Genomic DNA, 19,227 nt, shown 5'->3' on the forward strand with positions numbered 1-19,227 from the left:
CAAATTATATAAATAATTCAATATCATATAAACACACACATAGACATTTAAATTATAATAAACTTATATTACAGGGGCAAAGAAAAAAAATCACTAACATCTCTATCCAGAACTCTTCCGGTGCTGTTCAGGAAAAGCATTTGCTTAACAGGATCCATCAACACCCAGTAATCCACATTATCCTTTAAAGAAAGTTCTATGGTGGGGTCTGGTCCTCCAGCAGTCCCTTTGATCAGCATGTTGTCCACCAGAATTGTACCTGCAAACCAAAGAAAGTTACTTGAAAACATATTCTACTCATATGAACTCTTTAGCAAAGATCATGCTCTTAAACCGTGGCTGGCTCACAATCAGTTTTAAAGCTGAAAATACTCAACTGTATATCTAGCATAAGACAGAAAATATTATTTACCAAAAGGCCAAAATATCTGCATTATATTATTTATAAATAATATTTTTGGTGGAAGGCAGAGATACAGACATGGTGAGTTCCATCATCCATTTTGTGTTTCCCTCTAACAACATAAATCTGTTTCCCCCCATCTATCACTTCTCACAGGAGTTATCACTGAATTTTATCCTGAACAAAAGGAAATGCCTGTAATAGCAGAGTCTGATGTCTCAATTAATTCTGTAAGACCTCTGATGTGAAAAAAAGATATTGTGAAACTAAGAAAGGAAGAGGAAATAGATTTTTAAAAAGTAGCTGAGTCTCCCATGGTGAGAACTGCTTCTTTTTATCTTAGAGCAAATACATAAAACATACATCTTGACATGAAAGACAAAACTAGTGTGCAGAAATGGAATAGAAGCCATTCTTCTTTAAGACATGTCTGGGTTACTCTACTAGAACAATGCACTAGGCCAGTGTAACATTTCAGTGATTGCTTTCTTATTATTTTTTTTCAGCAAGCTGAATTGTAGACAGTTTTTGAATAAAACTTGAAAAGATTATGTCTCTAACCCTTTCTACTGTGTTAAAGATCCCAAGCGTTTTACATGTCGAATGCAAACAGCACTGATGCAACTCAAATACCATTTTTCCCTCACGCAGCAATGATCTCTTTGCCAAATAATAATGTACCATGGCTTAGAGCAATCATTTTCAACCGATCCATTTTATTAAACTTATAGATATAGAAGAGATGTGGCTATGCAAGTAAAATGTAGCCTCCAAAAAACACTAGAATAAATGGCAACTATCGAGAGAACACATTGCCTTAGGACAGCACTCAAGAATATACAGAGAATCCATAAATACGAATCTGGCTTGAAAAATATAACGAAAAAAGTATCTGTTGCATTTTCTTAAGGCATGAAATTGGCCTAAATGTTATACCATTGCATAATTACAAGAAAAGTGGAAGGCTCTTTAAAATATTTTCTCAGTAATTTAATAAGAACTATAATTATCTATAATATTTCTTTATCATACTATTACTACCAGTCTTTATCTGCCTAAGAAATGCTGGAAAGAACCATGAATCTTTTGTAACAAGCCAGAATAATGTTTAAACACAAATGTTGTCTCACATACACATACTTTTGTAAATGGCACATTTTTTGCACTTTTTCACATACTAGGATATAATTACATGAATATTGAGTGGAATGAGTATTTTTATTTTTGACTGAAATGGCAAATACACAACCTACATACAATACACTCCAAAGTATAGATCAGATATTGATGGCATTTTATTGCCTATAAATATATTCAAGAATGTATATATATTCAAGGCTCCAGTACATACTAATTTACAAATACTTCACACAACTCACCATGAGAAGATATTTGATCTATATCTCAATATATAATTGAGAAATTGAAAGGGAATTTATTTTCTCATCAAGAAAACTTATGTACAATAGGCAGGTCAACTAACATTAATACTTTGACTCAATAGTGTTTAAGAGTAGCAACTGCAAATCTTCTGATTGTGTGCATGCATGTGTGTATATATATATATATGCTCCGTGTATATATATATATATATATGTGCTCCATATATATATATGCTCCATATATATGTGCTCCATATATATATGCTCCATATATATATATGCTCCATATATATATATGCTCCATATATATATATGCTCCATATATATATATACGCTCCATATATATATGCTCCATATATATATATGCTCCATATATATATGCTCCATATATACATATGCTCCATATATATATGCTCCATATATATATATGCTCCATATACATATATATATGCTCCATATATATATATATTTATATATATATATATATATTTATATATATATATACTCCAAGCTCCAAGCAGATACACTAAGGGAAGGAGCCATTGAACTCTCTTTACAAAGCAAATAGTTTATAACCAGATAAAGTTTTAATAGTAACTAATATTAAAGTAGTGAAACAAAAACACTGTATCTGGATTTATATTTTATTTAATGATTCTAACTTTCATGGAAAAGATCTATAGTTTTCTTGCTCTCAGCTCACTCCTGAGTTCAATGATTGAAACTCAACAAAAAAATCTTTCTACTGCTGGTGTGTTGAAAAAGAAAGAGTTTTGTTTGCTTGCCTGCTTTCCCCTTCAGAATTGTCCATTTGTATTGCCAAAAAGAAAAAAAAAAGCCTCTCAAATTTTCATATACAATCTTGCTTTAAGCCAAAAGTTTAGGGGAGAGAGAGAAGAGAGCAAAGCTTAGGCAGACATGATACAAGGAGCAATATACATATTTTTTAAAAATTAACCTAAGTGTTCACTCTGAATTGCCTGAACAACTGTGCCCATACCCCTCTCCTTAGAAGAATACGAGACACCCAAGCTATAGTTAGCATTAAGCCAGAAACTCCTGTCTCTTCCTATCCCAGCAGTGGTGGCTGTATCTTTCCACACATCCTAAGTTTTCAAGATCTGAAAAGCTAGTGTTCTAGACAATATTGGCAAGCAGCTAAACACCAGAATACTCTGGGTGTATTGGGATAATGTGCTCTCTTTGCTCCTTCGTTACTTTGCAAGCTTCCCTTTTTGCCAATAAACCTTTTGCTTAACGTGTTTCATTTGATGTTTAAATGTATTCTCTTCTTTGACTTCATTTCAAATATTACAGATAAGTTAAAAATAAAAAGATGGGAGGCACGACACAACACTAAATAAGAAAACTGGATGGCTCTATTAATGTCAGCTAGAACAAGCAATGTTTAATAGTGGTAAGGAGACATATTTAATTATAATAAAGGGATCAACAGGTGTAATCCTGAGTAGGCCTGTCTTGCAGAATAGGTAATACCCAAGATGGGATTCACCTTACAGGAAATTTTCCTTTCATCATAATAAAAATGGTGGCAGTTCAGAAAATGGAATTAAATTTAGTTTGATACTCATATAATAGAAGTTAAGAGAGCTGGCCCTGGAATGGATAGGCTTAGAATCCAATCCATAATCCACCACTTACCAACTATGTGAAAGTGGATAACCGCATTTACCCTCGATTTTTCTTCCTACAAAATCAGTACTATAAGAGAAAAGGCATTTCTACTATAATACTATATGTATGTTCCTGAAAAAGACTTGTTCTCTTGTATTTAGAATAATAAAAATCAAAACAATCACAATCGTGTTAAAAATATTAGCACAGTTAAATATTTATTGATATTTTCAACACATTTCTTGGCTGGTCAATCTTTTACAGCCTTAAATACTGGGATTTGTGCTTCATCCTTTAAGAAGTAGGTATTGAGGGCCATTTACCTCTAGGGACGTTTTTTATAAAAATGGAAAACTTCGTCTTTCATTTAGCCTCTTTATTAGCCTATTAATTCAGATAAATAACTTTGCAGTTTCTTTTTATGTACTTCCTGATTCTCAAGAGAGATTAACATATTAAATTACAGGAGTTCATGTAACTGCTAATATAGACTCTATTTGTACAGAATAAATGTTCTTCAATAGATTTTTCATTTTTTCCTAAGATCTTCTTACATAGCTAGCCCTTTCTTTTTAATTGTGAATAAAAGCTTATCCAGACCATATCAAAGTGTAAATAACAAATGTATGAATAAACTTAAATAACTAGAAAATAACTTATAAATTAATAAACCTTCCTCATTATACCAACTTTATTCTACTATTTACCAATTGTGTATAATGTAATTTACATCAAAGAAGAGCCTACTGGTTTGCTCTGATGATTAAATTAGATAACCCATGTGAAGTGCTGACTATAGTTCCCACCAGAAGTAAGAATTTCTAAAACGAAAATTATGGTTATTGTTGTTGGTGTTAATAACGCCATTTTGGAAGGAAATCATTTTTGGCTAAAAATAACTTACTTTATGTCACAGAAGACTTACAAACCAAGCCTATTCTTCATTTCACAAAGCTAGGGTTATGTTTGGTCAACACATTAGTGTAGTAAGCAGTCTGAAAGAATTTATATGAATTCAAAAGACTTAAATCCACAGTAAACAATATTGGAAGTCAGAAGGTAAGAGTGAATGCCTCTTTGAGAAACAACTGTAAAGAAATCCCCATGCCTCTAATGGACAGTTCTTTCTATGCTACATTTCAGCTGATAGGCAAACCATCCAGGCCTGCTATCACCAGAGACTGACCACCACTCTTCCCACTTTCTAACCTCAGTCTTGAATTTTCTCATAGAAACAGTTAGTTTTAAAGGCAGGAAAATGCCTTATTCAATAAATTCATACTAGTAGTGATCTTTATATAGAATACTTTTTGCTGATCCTCAGTATAGTGCTTGGTTTTATTAGGAAATATACACACGTAACACACACACACACACACACACATACATGTACAGTTGACTTTCCATATTCATGAGTAGTGATCTTTATATAGAATATATAGAATACTTTTTGCTCATCTTCAGTAAGTGCTTGGTTTTATTAGGAAATATACACACACGTAACACACACACACACACACACACACGTACATGTACAGTTGGCTTTCCATATCCATGAGATTCTAATTCATGGATGTAATCAATCAGGGATCAAATATATTTAGGAAAATAATCGATAATTGTATCTTCACTAAACATGTACAGACTTTTTCTCATCATTATTTCTAAACAATACAGTATAACAACTACTTTCATAGCATTTACATTGTATTACGTATTATAAGTAATATAGAGATGATTTAAAGTATAGTCATAAAGGTTGCTTAATGACAGGAATATATCCTAAGAAATGTGTCTTTAGGCAATTTTGCCATGGTACAAACATCATAGAGTGTACTTACATAAACCTAGATGTATATCCTACTACACACCTACTCTATATGGTGTAGTGTATTGCTCTTAGGCTACAAACCTGTACAGCATGTTACTGTACTGAATATTGTAGGCAATTGTAATAGAATGGTATTTGTGTATCTAAACATATTTAAACACAGAAAACATACAATAAGAATATAGAATTATAATCTCATGGGACTTCCATCATATAATGGGGTTTGTCATTGGCCAAAATGTAGTTATGCTACACATGACTGTATATGGAATAATATGAATAGGTTATATGAAAATACCATTCCATTTTATATAGGGGACTTGAGTGTCCCTGGATTTGGGTATCCGTGGGAGGAAAGGGGAATACTGGAACCAATTCCCCATGGATACCAAGAAACAACTCTATATGTATATTATAGAAACTATAGACAGACAGCAAGCCTGGATGGGTTGCATATATATATATATATGTGTGTGTGTGTGTGTGTGTGTGTGTGTATGTGTGTGTATATGTATGTGTGTGTGTATATATATATATGTAGAGAGAGAGAGAGATGGAAAGTCATATGAATCATATTTTGATATTCAATGTTTTCCTGGAAAAGTCACTTGCTTCTTTAAATAGACAGTTATAATACAAATGAATTACTCTCTAAAATAGCTGGGACGTGGCTGTGGCAGGTTGGTGGGGGGGGTCTGCTGCCTTTCTAGTTAACCTAACTCAGTGAAGCTGAGAGCATAAGTTCTGTAGGGAGAGAGAGTAATTGACTGCTTTAGTTCATTCCAAACATTAAAATAAGGAAAAATCACTCTGTGCATAGAACCCACTACTTGGTGCTCTAAAACAATTAATTATTCAAAGTTGTAGAAACAATATGGATTGCTAAGATTTTCCCTGCAATCTTTCCCTAGTTTGAGCCAACTAGAAGAATGTTTAGTTATATCATATAACCAGAAGCATATATTGCTTTCTCTTGCATGTTAATCCTTGCAAACAAAACAAACAAAAAAAATTAAAGCTTCCCAAAGTACATTATTAATTAAAAAATTAAAAGATTAAAAAGTGAAAATTTAGCTAATATGTAGCTTTCCAGTGAGGTTAAGCAGTGACTATAGCCATTATTCTGTTAGCATTGAGTAAAATCTATATTCCAAGATTACCAGGCTAAAATATGACTTTTTCATTTCAAATTCTCTTTTTTAATCCAAATTTTCCAGCACCTTCCTAGAAGTAGTGTCTCTGTTCTTTGACTTTTCACGCTTTTTCTTCATTTACAATTATATAAACTAAATTTCAACTATGTGTATGTACATATTGTATCTAGATAACTACTTGGAAAACTCTTAACATGGCAAGACATATATAATGTATGTGTCCAGCAACTTTATCATGACAGTACAAATTTTGGCTGGGCTGGAGTCAAATGCTAGGAATATATTAATTACATCAATTCTTGCTAAAGGGGAGAAATAATGCCAAGTCACCAACAATTAAATAAAAACAAGTATTAAAAACATGTTCCTCTGCAAAACTATGTTGATCCTTAAAATTTAAATTTTATTTACTTCAAAAGAAAAAAATTGCAAAGTGGAAGACTTTACTAAAATGTACTTCACTTGTATCTCTCAGGTAACATTATATTTTATTTACTTATTATATTCCTTCAGGATATATAATATAATAGATGATGTATTAAGGTAGGTATAGAAATCCAAGCATAAAACTTCAGAATTGGATTGAAACCATCCTGGCTAACACAGTGAAACCCGGTCTCTACTAAAAATACAAAAAATTAGCCGGGCGTGGTGGCAGGCGCCTGTAGTCCCAGCTACTCGGGAGGCTGAGGCAGGAGAATGGCGTGAACCCGGGAGGCGGAGCTTGCAGTGAGCCGAGATCGCGCCACTGCACTCCAGCCTGGGGGACAGAGCGAGACTCTGTCTCAAAAAAAAAAAAAAAAAAAAAAAAAAAACAACCCTTCAGAATTGGAGTTTTGTTCTTCTATCTTTAGCTTTTTCTTCAGAAACTGAAAGAGATACCTTAATATTTAGGCACTTACTAAATATCTATTATTCTATTATGTTGTGAATAAAGTACTAAGTAAATGCACATACATTGTACATTTTGGTGTAGAATTTATGTTTATCTTGTTCAAAAGTCACTTATACAAGTAAAAATTCAGTCATAAAATTTTAGAACTAGGAGGAAACTTAGCATCCCTTTTTATGTATGTATAGGTGGAACATAAAGTCAATCCTCTGTTATCTCCACATTTTCCAATCCCAAGAGTTAAAAATCACCTGACCAAGACAACCTAGCTAATAAAAGCAGATTCAAAACAAAAACCTGGTTCTACTAATTGACAGTTCAGTTCTCCTTTCCCTGGTTCCCTATATTTTGCTTTTCTCTTGGATATATACATTTTTAAAATATAAAAACATAAACATCTTTTTAGTTTTGTTTTCAGTTTTTGGGAAAGTTATTCAAAAATTCTGAATACATATAAATTCACTATTTTGAATTTCATGCCCTATAATATTTTTCACAAAAGTTCAAAAGATTACAATGGAAATGACTCTAAAATATGGGAGAAGAGTATAATATAATTATCGATATGACCCTAGAATCAATTTCCCTAGGTCATAGATACAGAGATAGATATAGATGTCATCTGTGACATTAGAGCTTGCCACCCATACAAGAGGATAGTGGGCATTAAGTATGGTCCAAAAAACCTGTGACGTGCTTCTACCCCAAAGAAAAGTCTATGTTTCTATTTCCCATGTATATGATTATGTGGTTACATAACATGAGATTCTATGTTGTATACATGTGTCTATGTGTCTGTGTAACATGAGGACACAAACTGTGTTGTGTTCTGAGTCCATAAGGAATACATAACAACCTGATTGAGCTTGGAAGCAAATGCTTCCCTAACCATGTTTCAGATGAAATGGTAGCCCTGACAATTCCTTGATTATACTCTTGTGAAACCTTAAGCAGAGTACCTGGCTATGCTGTGTCTGGACTCCTGACTCAAAGAAACTATCAAATAATACATGTGTGCTGTTTTAAATTACCTAATTTTAATGATATTGTTATACAATAACAGATAATTTACACAGGATTTAATGTCAAAAGATCTATGTTCAGAATCTTGGCTGCACACTACTTACTAACTGTGAGCTTAAGCAAGTTCCCAAGATTTTTACAATCAGCAATATAGAGTTCTATGAGAAAAAAATAAAAATGAATGTAAGTGGAGGCACGCAATTACCCAATGAATAACATTTTTCATCCTACAGCTACTAGCAATTTATATAGATTTGAGCATATAAAGGAGTTATATATTATTTTTCATTAAATTGGGAACATTATCAACAAAATGATTTTAAATGTATAATGTACTTTCTGTACAACTGAAATAAGAGAAGCACAGAACATACTTAAATACCAGCAAGAAAAAAAAAAGACTATGTATGCATATGTAAAATATAAAACAAAAAGAAGGCAACAGTTTATTCACAGTAACTGTTGATAATTTTTCATGAAATAAAAGGCCATTTCTTGCTGGCAAAAGCAAAAATGAACAAGATAATAAGCAAAAAAAGTCATACTACTAAGATCAAAAATGCTTATTAGTACTTATTAGCATTTGCTGACTGTATTAACTGGACTAAGAGATAAAATATAAAGACTTTCAGGGAATTACCATATTTAATTATCAGACTGGTGTAAAGGGGAAAGGTTTATACCCTCAGAATATTACAATATTTTATTATTTTCAGGTCATCAAATTGCTGCAGTTAAAATTAAAAGTACAAGCATACCATGCCGTGTGTGTGTGTGTGTGTGTGTGTGTGTTTCAACATAATGATTAAAGTGGGTAAAAAACAATCTTCATACCCCACTCTCCTCAACCAAAAAAAAAAAAAAAAGAGTATAGAATCTAATCAGGCAGTTCTGTTCATTAGAAAAATATGTCCCAGGGGTTGAAATCAAAGAAACAAATATTGGTTATTTTATTTTATTTTTTTTTGAGAGAGTCTTGCTCTGTTGCCCAGGCTGGAGTGCAGTGGCGCAATCTCGGCTCACTGCAACTTCTGTTTCCTGGGTTCAAGCGATTCTCGTGACTCAGCCTCCCTAATAGCTGGGATTACAGGCACCTGCCACCACAAACAGTTAATTTTTTTTTTTTTTTTTTTTAGTGGAGACGGGGTTCCGCCATGTTGCCCAGGCTGGTCTTAAACTCCTGACTTCAGGTGATCCATCCGCCTCGGCCTCCCAAAGTGCTGGGATTACAGGCGTGAGCTACTGCATCCAGCCAAAAATATGGTTTTAAAATGTATGTGAAAGATTGATTTGAAAAGATAAAAGCCAGAAAAGCCCTGCTTGATGAAAAAGCTCAACCTCTTAACCTGTGCCTCCATTAGAATCAATTATAAACCTCAAATTTTGGGTTTTTCTTCCATTCCCTAACCAAACAATTAAATCTCTACCAAGCTGAAGATCCCCCCCCCTTTTTTTTTAACTAAAACTTCATTTCTACTTGTGAAATTCCTTTTTTTAGTGAAAATGCAACTGTAGAAAGTTGTTGTTGTTAGATATGTGATTTAAAATATAAACTTTTTGACTGCGATTTTAAACACTATTTCAAAGTTTTAAATGATTCGATTCAGTAAATTTGTAAGTGTGATTTATTAGATTGAAAGAATTGCTTAAGTGTCTTAAGAAAAAAATCCTCTTGGGTATGCTTGCCTACCCTTCTAGACGTTTGAAGAGTTTGTATTAAATTTATCAACATCACAGTAGTTTAATTATTAAAGATTGCATATATAGTACTTTGGATAGGGGAAGTAAGTTTGTTAAGCTTATGAGTTAATAGAACTTTAATCACAGAACAAATTAAAGTTTTTTCCCTTAGTTTTTCAGTCTTCCTACGGTTATAGCAGGAATGAAAATATTTACGTTATATTTATGGTCAAATACGATTTTGATTTTATCTGTGTCATTTACACATATTTAATATTAGTTAAAACTCAAGCAATATTCCATGAAAAGACAACCCACATATTCAAAAAATAAAAACACCTAATTGACTGTAGGACAACAAACAGAATTATATAAGACAAAGAATATGTTTAAGAAATGGATGTGGAATTAACTGGTAGTAGTGAATCAATGAACATATTTCAACAACTCCATTTATTTCATTTTTTGAGTTTCTGGTTGATCCAAATCCAAGTGTATATTCCAGGCAGAGAGAAAGGTCACATCATAATCCTCCTCCATTTCTCCTCTGACTTCAGATTTAATTTTTAACATAAGATATTTAAAACCTTTTATTCCATAGATAAATTTGTACAATAGAAAATGTGGTTTTTTAGTACCTCTAGGAGAATTCTGAGTTGTCATAACCCTACAGTTAAATCTGTTTTCTCACCTATAAAATCATTCAGATTAACAATTCTGTAAACAATAAGGCAAAATTATTTAATATGTTATTGAAAATAATAAAACAGAAGGATGTTATGACAATACTAAATGTGAATTAGAACTATGTTACAGAAAAATGTTTTGTTTCTATAGGTAATTTGCTTCTGGAAACAATTAATTGGAGGACATATTTAATAACCATACGTGCTCAAGCAGTTTGCTTTTTTCATGTAAAAGTGGGCAAGTATTAAGACTAAATTCTGTCATTTTTTTCTATGGCAGTGCCTATCGTAGAAAAATAAATAAGCTTAAGTTTGATAATTAAAGCAGCAAAAATGTAATTAACTAAAGAGTACTCAAATGTTCAAAGTTTTCTGATAGGCTTATCATTTGAGAGGTTAATCCAGCCAAACAAATTTAATTTAATGTACTCTCTAACTGCAAATGAAGTAAACTTTCTAAGTCATATTCCTTTTCAATAGCACAAGTACTTGCCCTTTTTAAAAAATCAAATAAACTAACTAAATTAAATAAGATTCTTTCAGGTATTTTCTAAAGGTCATTTTATTCATTTGGTCTGTAAGATGATGAAAATCATTTTACACATTGAAGAAGCTATTTCAAAGCCTGACGAAGTACTTTACTTTCAAAAATATTTTCTAATAATCATTGCATAAATGTTTCACCTCCTTGGTTAAATTGATTCCTTTGTGTTTTATTCTTTTTGATGCTATTGTAAACTGAAGTATTCTCTTAATGTCTTTTTTAGCGTATTACTTGTTAGGTATACAAGTACAACTGATTTTTGTGCATTGGTTTTGTATCCTACTACTTTGCTGAATTTAGTTATTAGTTGTGTGTGTGTGTGTGTGTGTGTGTGTGTGTGTGTGTGTGTGTGTGTGTATAGACTCTTTAGGGCAGGGATGTCCAATATTTTGGCTTTCCTAGGCCACAGTGAAAGAAGAATTGTTTTGGGCCACACAGGTAATACACTAACACTAGCGACAGCTGATAGCTGATGAGTTACAAAAAAAAAAATCCCAAAAAATAATCTTATGCTGTTTTAAGAAAGTTTATAAATTTTTGTTGGGCCACATTCAAAGTTGTCCTAGGCTGCATGTGGCCTGCGGATCGTAGGTTGGACAAGCTTGCTTTAGGGTTTTCTATATGCAGTGTATTTAAGAAAGAGGAAGATTGTTTAACTTCATATAATAATAATCAGATACTTGAATATGTTTTATTATTTATACATAATATTATTCAAATATTAATCAGAAAACCACCTGATAGTGATTATCTACTTTCTCAACATAACTTTTTCCCACTATAAACAGGCATTGTTATGCAGAATATGTAAAGAACTTCTGAAATCCAACAAGAAAACAAATGATCTGATTGAAAAGTGTGTAAAGAACTTGAATCAATATTTTTTCAAAGAAGATATACAAATAATCAATAAACACACAGAAAGATGGTGAACATCACTAATCATTGGGGAAATAAAAATGAAAGCTACAATAATAAACCACCTCACATTCATTAGGATGGCTACTAGACAAAAAACCTAAAAAATAGCAAGTGTTGGCGAGGATGTGGAGAAATTGAATCACTACAATGTTGGTTGGAAGGTAAGGTGGTGCAGCCCAAAATTTCAGTTACACAAAAGAAGCAAGTTCAAGAGATTAATTTTACATCCCAGTAACTATAGTTAATAACAATATATTGTACACTTGAAAATTGCTAAGAGAGTAGATTTTAAGTGTTGTCTGTACAAGAAGTGAGGTAATACATATGTTAGTTGGCTTGATTTAACCATTCTACAATGCATACACATATCAAAATATCATGTTTTACAAAAGAAATATATACAATTTTTATTAATAAATTTAAAGTTTAAAATAAAATCATACGGAAATTGTGGAAAACATTATGTTTCCTCAAAAATTAAAAACAGTATTACCACGTGATTCAGCCATTTTACTTCTGAGTATATACTCAAAAGACTTGAAAGCAGTCTCTGGAAGAGGTACTTATATACCCATGTTCCTGGCAGCGTCATTCACAATAGCTAAAACTTGGAAGCAAATTAAGCATCCATCCATGGATAAATCAATAAACAAAATGTGGTACATACACAAAAGGAATATTATTCAGCCTTGAAAAAGAAGGAAATTCTGACACATGCTACAACATGTATCAACAGTGAGGCTGGTATGCTAAGTTAAATAAGCCACTCATGAAAAAACAAATATGGCATGATTATACTTGAAACTGACCCAATACTTCCATATATTTTTTAATAAACATAGATGTTTACTCTTCTGATCTGAAAGTTTGAAATTTGCCAAATGATCTTCAGGCCTCTCAAAGTATCAAAAAACTCACCATATCACCACATCCAGACAATGAGATGCAGGATCCCTCATTCATTATGCTTGCTTCCTTGCCCCTCTGTAATTCCTGTTTCTTGCACATTATTGCATTTCTTCCCTGCTATATAAACCCCTAGTTTTAGTCAGTCAGGGAGATGAATTTGAGACAGCTCCCATCTCCTCGGCTGTATCACCTGATTAAAGCCTTCTTCCTTGGCAATATTCATCGTCTCAGTGATTGAGTTTGTGTGGCAAACACCAGGACCTAGACCAAATCCCTGGTGTTTTGGTAACACACTTACATGGGGTACTTAAAGTAGTCAAAATCATTGACAAAGTAGGTTGTTACCAAGGACTTGGGGAGGGAGTAATGGGGAGTTATTGATTAATGGTATAGAGTTTTAGTTTTACAAGATGAATAGAGTTCTGGAAATGGATAGTGGTAATGGTTGCACAACTGTATGAATATACTTAATACCACTGAACTGTACACTCAGATATGTTTACATCTGTTCCTCTTGCTTCACTTGTCCTTATCGTATTTGCTACAAGGCATTAGGATCAATTATCCCCCACAAGTATGGAAAGTCTTTTCTCTGTTCAAATGTTCATCAGCATGAAGGGTCCAAAAATGGCCAGAGGACAATCTGAGCTTCCAATTAGTCAGAACAATAGTTGAGTTTCGTTGTCAAAGCGTTCAACTTCTGGTCCTAGAACTCAAATGTCACCCAGCTGAAGGTCACAGACAAGAAAGCCAAAATTATTCACGAAGATTATTAAGTAAGATAGGAAGAGAGATCACTTTCATCTTCACTTCAAGTTGCCCAGGCTCTGTTATGTCATGCCATCTCCTGCATAGCTATTCAGGAGAGGGCATGCCTTCGTGACCTCTAATTTAAAGCATACGCCACATACTGTAAGAGAATGACCAAACCTCATAGAAGTTCATCTTCTACTAGCCGTTATCTGAGAATTAAGAATTCTATCCCACCATCTTCTTCTGCTAGCTGCTTCTGCCTGGTAGGCATTGTAGTAACATTACTGGATTAAGCTGTGGTGTGGGCTCTTTGCTATGATTCTTCACCTTAAAATAAAATAAATCACCTTGTTGGAAATGAGGTTGTATGTCCACCAGATAATGATCAAAAGCATTGGAAAGACGTTCTCTGAGCACATGAATGTTGTTTCAGGTAGAAGGTCTACAGACAACACAAATCCATACTGAATAATATTTATCCATATAAGGACCCTCCTCCATGATAAAAGTGGGTTTAATGCCACTGGTCAGTGAGCTGGTTCCCTGAGGAATGATACCATAATAGGGATTCAGATTTGGGTTCTATTACTGGCACATTGAGTATCAGCAACAGAAGTAACCAGATTAGCCTTAGTAATGCTATCTTGTTGAGCCCACATATTAATCCCATTTAGGTCACTATGAGCACTTTACACACAGGGTCATTTATTTATCCCTATTGAGACCAGGAAGCCCATTCTGTTACAGCGTCCCTCACTGACATCCCTAATCTACAGAGAAAAACAAACAAACAAACAAACTGTAGGGCTCTTCAAGGAAGCAGGATGCCCTTTTACCAATATACTTGTTAAATCTTGCTGAAGTGCATGTCCTCTGGTTATCTTAGAAGTGTATAGATAAAGGCTGGTTTATCAGATTACACATGAAGATAAACTCATTGCACATTTCCATCACTCTGAACTTTTAAACTCCTCTAAAGTAGGGCTTCTCAACTTTAATGTGCACATGAATCACCTAGAGATCTTGTTAGAATTTTAACTTATGATTTAGTAGATATAGAGTAGGAGGGTAGAACCTTCTAGTTGATGCTGCTTGTCTGTGTGTCTCACTTTATGAAAGTAGGCTTTATCATAATGTTTCTAAAGTGTGGTCCCCTGACATAAGTATCATCTTCACATGAGAACTTGTTCGAAATCCATATTTGCGGCTCCATCCCAAACTATTGCATTAGAAACTCAGAGATCCCGATTCAGCAATCTGTGTTTAAATAGCCATCCATGAGGCTGGGAATGGTGGCTCACGCCTGTAATCCCAGCACTTTGGGAGGCCGAGGCGGGTGGATCACTTGAAGTCAGGAGTTTGAAACCAGCCTGGCAAACATGGTGAAACCCCATCTCTAATAAAAATACAAAAAAAAAAAAAATTAACTAGGCACGGTGGTGGGTGCCTGTAATCCCAGCTACTTGGGAGGCTAAGGGAAGAAAATCTCTGGAGCCCAGGAGGCAGAGGTTGCAGATCGTGCCATTGCACTCCAGCCTGGGCAACAGAGTGAGACTCCGTCTTAAAATAAAATAAAATAAAAATAGCCATCCATATCATTCTGATGCTTGTTGACATTTGAGAACCTTGTTTTATAATGTGCTGTAAAAGTTTATACATTTTGACTTCATTAACTATAAGCTATTGTTGAGACTTGGTTTCAGTTAGCCAATCTAGCAGACTATTAATGCCACTTTTCATTGTGGTAGCCAAAACATCACACCCTGAATTCAGGGTGAATGCATTCATGCAAAAGAATTCAGCTTCAGCAAGTTTTGTATTTTGTTGTCCATTGTCTAACGTCTTTAGAATTCACTCCCATGCATGATTTCTAGCTCCCTGCCAATAGTGACAATGACCTATACCTTTTGTTTTGTTTTGAGACAGAGTCTCGCTCTGTCGCCCAGGCTGGAGTGCAGTGGTGCCATCTCGGCTCCTTGCAACCTCTGCCTCCAGGGTTCATGCCATTCTTCTGCCTCAGCCTCCTGAGGAACTGGGACTACAGGCACCCACCACCACACCCAGCTAATATTTTTGTATGTTTTTAGTAGAGACAGGGTTTCACCGTGTTAGCCAGGATGATCTCGATCTCCTGACCTCGTGGTCCACCCACCTCGGCCTCCCAAAGTGCTGGGATTACAGGCGTGAGCCACGGCGCCCAGCCAACCTATACCTATTTTGTAGTATAGGCTATCTTGTTTTGAAAAAGATCTTATATTCCTGTCTTGGCTAAAAGCTAACATTTCTTATGGCCCTAGAATCAATGAGAGTTGGTATAAGTGGGTCATGAAAAGAATTGACATTAGCTCTTGAGGAAACTGTCCAAATATAATTACTGTAAGGCTATTAGGCAGAAGAGGACTAGAGAAAGTGAGAGGGTCTAGTTCACTAGCCAGAAAGTTCATGAAATTGAGAGATTCAATGTTTTCACCCTTATCATTTTCCCATCGCATGTCTCAATGTCTCTTTTTTTCCCCAGTGCCAATTTTCAGTGCCTTTTCTTTAGGTTAAGACGACCAAAAGGGTTGAGAGTTCCAAGTATGTTGCATCTCTGCAACACTTATAATTATAAAAAGATGGGCTCCTTCAAAGCTGCCCTGATGACCTTCTGTTTCTCCATGTGCTCTTATTGCATTTTATACCTGTTAGTTTACATTTTCCCTATATACATTCTCAAGTATATAGGGAATATATACTTGGTTGTCATGAGAAACCAAATGTAATAATAATTACTACTATTGCTACAGTGAGTAATTGCTTCAGCCACTTGATTATCCAATACTCTATACCTGCACTCATCCCATGCCACCACAGGTGTCATTTGAGTAATTGTGATGCCACACCTGGCAAAAATTAGCCACATGCTATGTGAATCTCCCACCTCCATGAAAGGAGTTTATGCATGGATCCTTAATATGCACACTCCAATCCAAGAATCTCATTTTGAGTTATTTTTTTTTCTTGGAGACAAGTCAAGCACCAATTACTATAATACTTGGTGTACCAGCAAGAAAATGTCACCCTCAAATTTAGATAAACCAATGTGTTTTTAGTAAAGGAAAGCTTAAGAGAGGTGTGAGTAGGGTACAGGGGAACTATAAGGGGTAATGTCATACACTGACAAACAAGGAATACAGAAGAAAAATTTCATCAGAAAAATAAAAACATAATCTAATGGGAAAATGTCATATAACACGAGCCATGTTTAGAAAAGAAGGCAGCCAGCTTGGAGAGAACCTATGCAACACATACCTGGCTATTATTTACCTCTTTCCCTTCATATTCTCCTTTCTTTGCCCATTTGTGGAAGCCAACTGAATGTCAGATGGCTCAGGAGCCTTCTGATGCAATCCATGCATCTCTGAGAAGGTGAAGAGTGGATGTAAAGGGCAAACAGACGTATCTGCACATTACCTCCTCAAGGCAGTGTCTTCTGAATTGGTCTTGTCAAGAGAATCTCAATCAACAATGGGATATAGATTCAGGAGAAATTGAGAGGAAATTTATGAGTTAAAGCTTAAGTGATTGGCTTAGGAAAGCAAGTGCCATATAGTGTGAGGCATAATAACATTGCGGTACTGGACATTATTTAGTTGTAGTTTCCTTTATGTGTCTGTATAAAATCAATTTTTAGTTATATAATTTGCTCTATAGTACAGGTACTTTGTTTCAATCTCTTTCCACTATAAGAATTGCATACACATTTTAAAGCTAGTTTAATTTAAAAAAAATGCTAATTTGTCTGGGCATGGCGGCTTACACCTGTAATCACAACACTTTGGGAGGCTGAGGCAGGTGGATCTCCTGAGGCTAGGAGTTCAAGGTCAGCCTGGTCAACATGGCGAAACCCCATCTGTACTTAAAATACAAAAATATTTGGTAGGCATGGTGGTGGGCGCCTGTGATCCCAGCTACTTGGGAGGCTGAGGCAGAAAAATCACTTGAACCCAGGAGGACTATGTTGCAGTCAGGCTAGATTGCGCCACTGCACTCCAGCCTGGCCTGGGTGACAGAGTGAGGCTGTCTCAAAAAAAAAACAAAAAAAGAAATGTATTAATTTATTAGCTTTTATTGTGAGTAATGAAAGATTATACTTCTGTCCTTAGATCATATCGATAGTATTTATAACATTACATAATTCTATATTTTCCTCCAAAAAAAAATTTGTGGCCAGGCACGCTGGCTCATGCTTGTAATCCCAGCACTTTGGGAGGCTGAGGTGGGAGGATCACTTAAGGTCAGGAGTTTGAGACCAGCCTGGCCAACATAGTGAAACCCTGTCTCCACTAAAAATACAAAAATTAGCTGGGCATGGTGGTGCGTTCCTGTAGTCCCAGATACTCGAGAGTCTGAGGCAGAAAAATCGCTTGAACCCTGGAGGTGGAGGTTGTAGTTACCCGTGATTATGCCACTGAACTCCAGTCTGGGCGACAGAGCGAGACTCAGTCTCAAAAAAAAAAAAAAAAAAAAAAAATTGCATTGCTGCAACATGAGAAAGCTGCTCCTCTAGTCAGAGTATGGCTAAGGGAAGTACATCATAACTTTTAATCATTGATATGTGATTAAAATTTTAAAGTTTTGATAACATTTTAATTAATGATTTAAGATGTTTGGCTAATTTCCATCTGAATTTAGATTCAAGCACTTTGCAAGCCTGTTTTAATCTCTATGCTTAAAAAATCTACATATTAATAAAATCAGCCTTACTACATACAAGCTGTCAACAAACTCTGTTCTAAACACAGTGGTGGTATGAAGTCAAGTACCTTTCTAGCTAATGGTAGTCAGCTTATACAGTTGTTCAATGGGGCAACACAATCATATCTCCAATTGTTACAGAGATTGAAATGATTATCATCTGAACTACTGCACTTGGTGGCAAAGTTTTCTTTCTCAAGAAGGTTTTTGGTAAAATACAGATCTATCAACAGGAGATACCATTACATTTTTAGCACTTACCATATCATTTGCAGAGGGATAGACTCAGAATATGATAGTTTCCATGAAAAATAGTGAACAGTAAAAACTGAACTAAATGGAATATAGAACACAAGTATTGGAATGGGAGGCAAACGTTAAGAGGAAGAGATATGGGAAAATATATCAACTCATTATTCAAGCTTCATTTACATCACAAAAAGTTTCCATTCACAACCTTTTCAAATAAAACTGAAAGGTTTCCATGATATTTTAAAAATATAATCTGTATTTTATCTTAACAAGAACTTGGAACAATATTCTATCCACCATTCCTGATCCAAACAAGTGCCCAATCTTCATCTATCTTGCCTCATATTTTCAGTATAAACAGCCCATTCACTTTTTAGGGAAAAAAGACACAAATAACACAATGGCACAATTGTTAAGTTTCTCAT

The 19,227-nt window shown here is 34.6% G+C and overlaps 1 protein-coding gene across 2 annotated transcripts in view; it reads right to left on the reverse strand.

Annotated features, from left to right (window-relative positions):
- Window positions 1-19,227, reverse strand: part of PCDH15 (protocadherin related 15) — a 1,779,889-nt gene that overhangs the window by 571,004 nt on the left and 1,189,658 nt on the right. For both annotated transcript variants that reach the window (XM_055092816.2, XM_057298896.1), the window contains one exon: window positions 99-259. In XM_055092816.2, coding sequence (XP_054948791.1) covers window positions 99-259 — 161 coding nt within the window. The remainder of the gene's footprint in view (window positions 1-98; window positions 260-19,227) is intronic.

Source organism: Pan paniscus, chromosome 8, assembly GCF_029289425.2.
Source record: "Pan paniscus chromosome 8, NHGRI_mPanPan1-v2.0_pri, whole genome shotgun sequence".
Taxonomy (NCBI): Eukaryota; Metazoa; Chordata; class Mammalia; order Primates; family Hominidae; genus Pan; species Pan paniscus.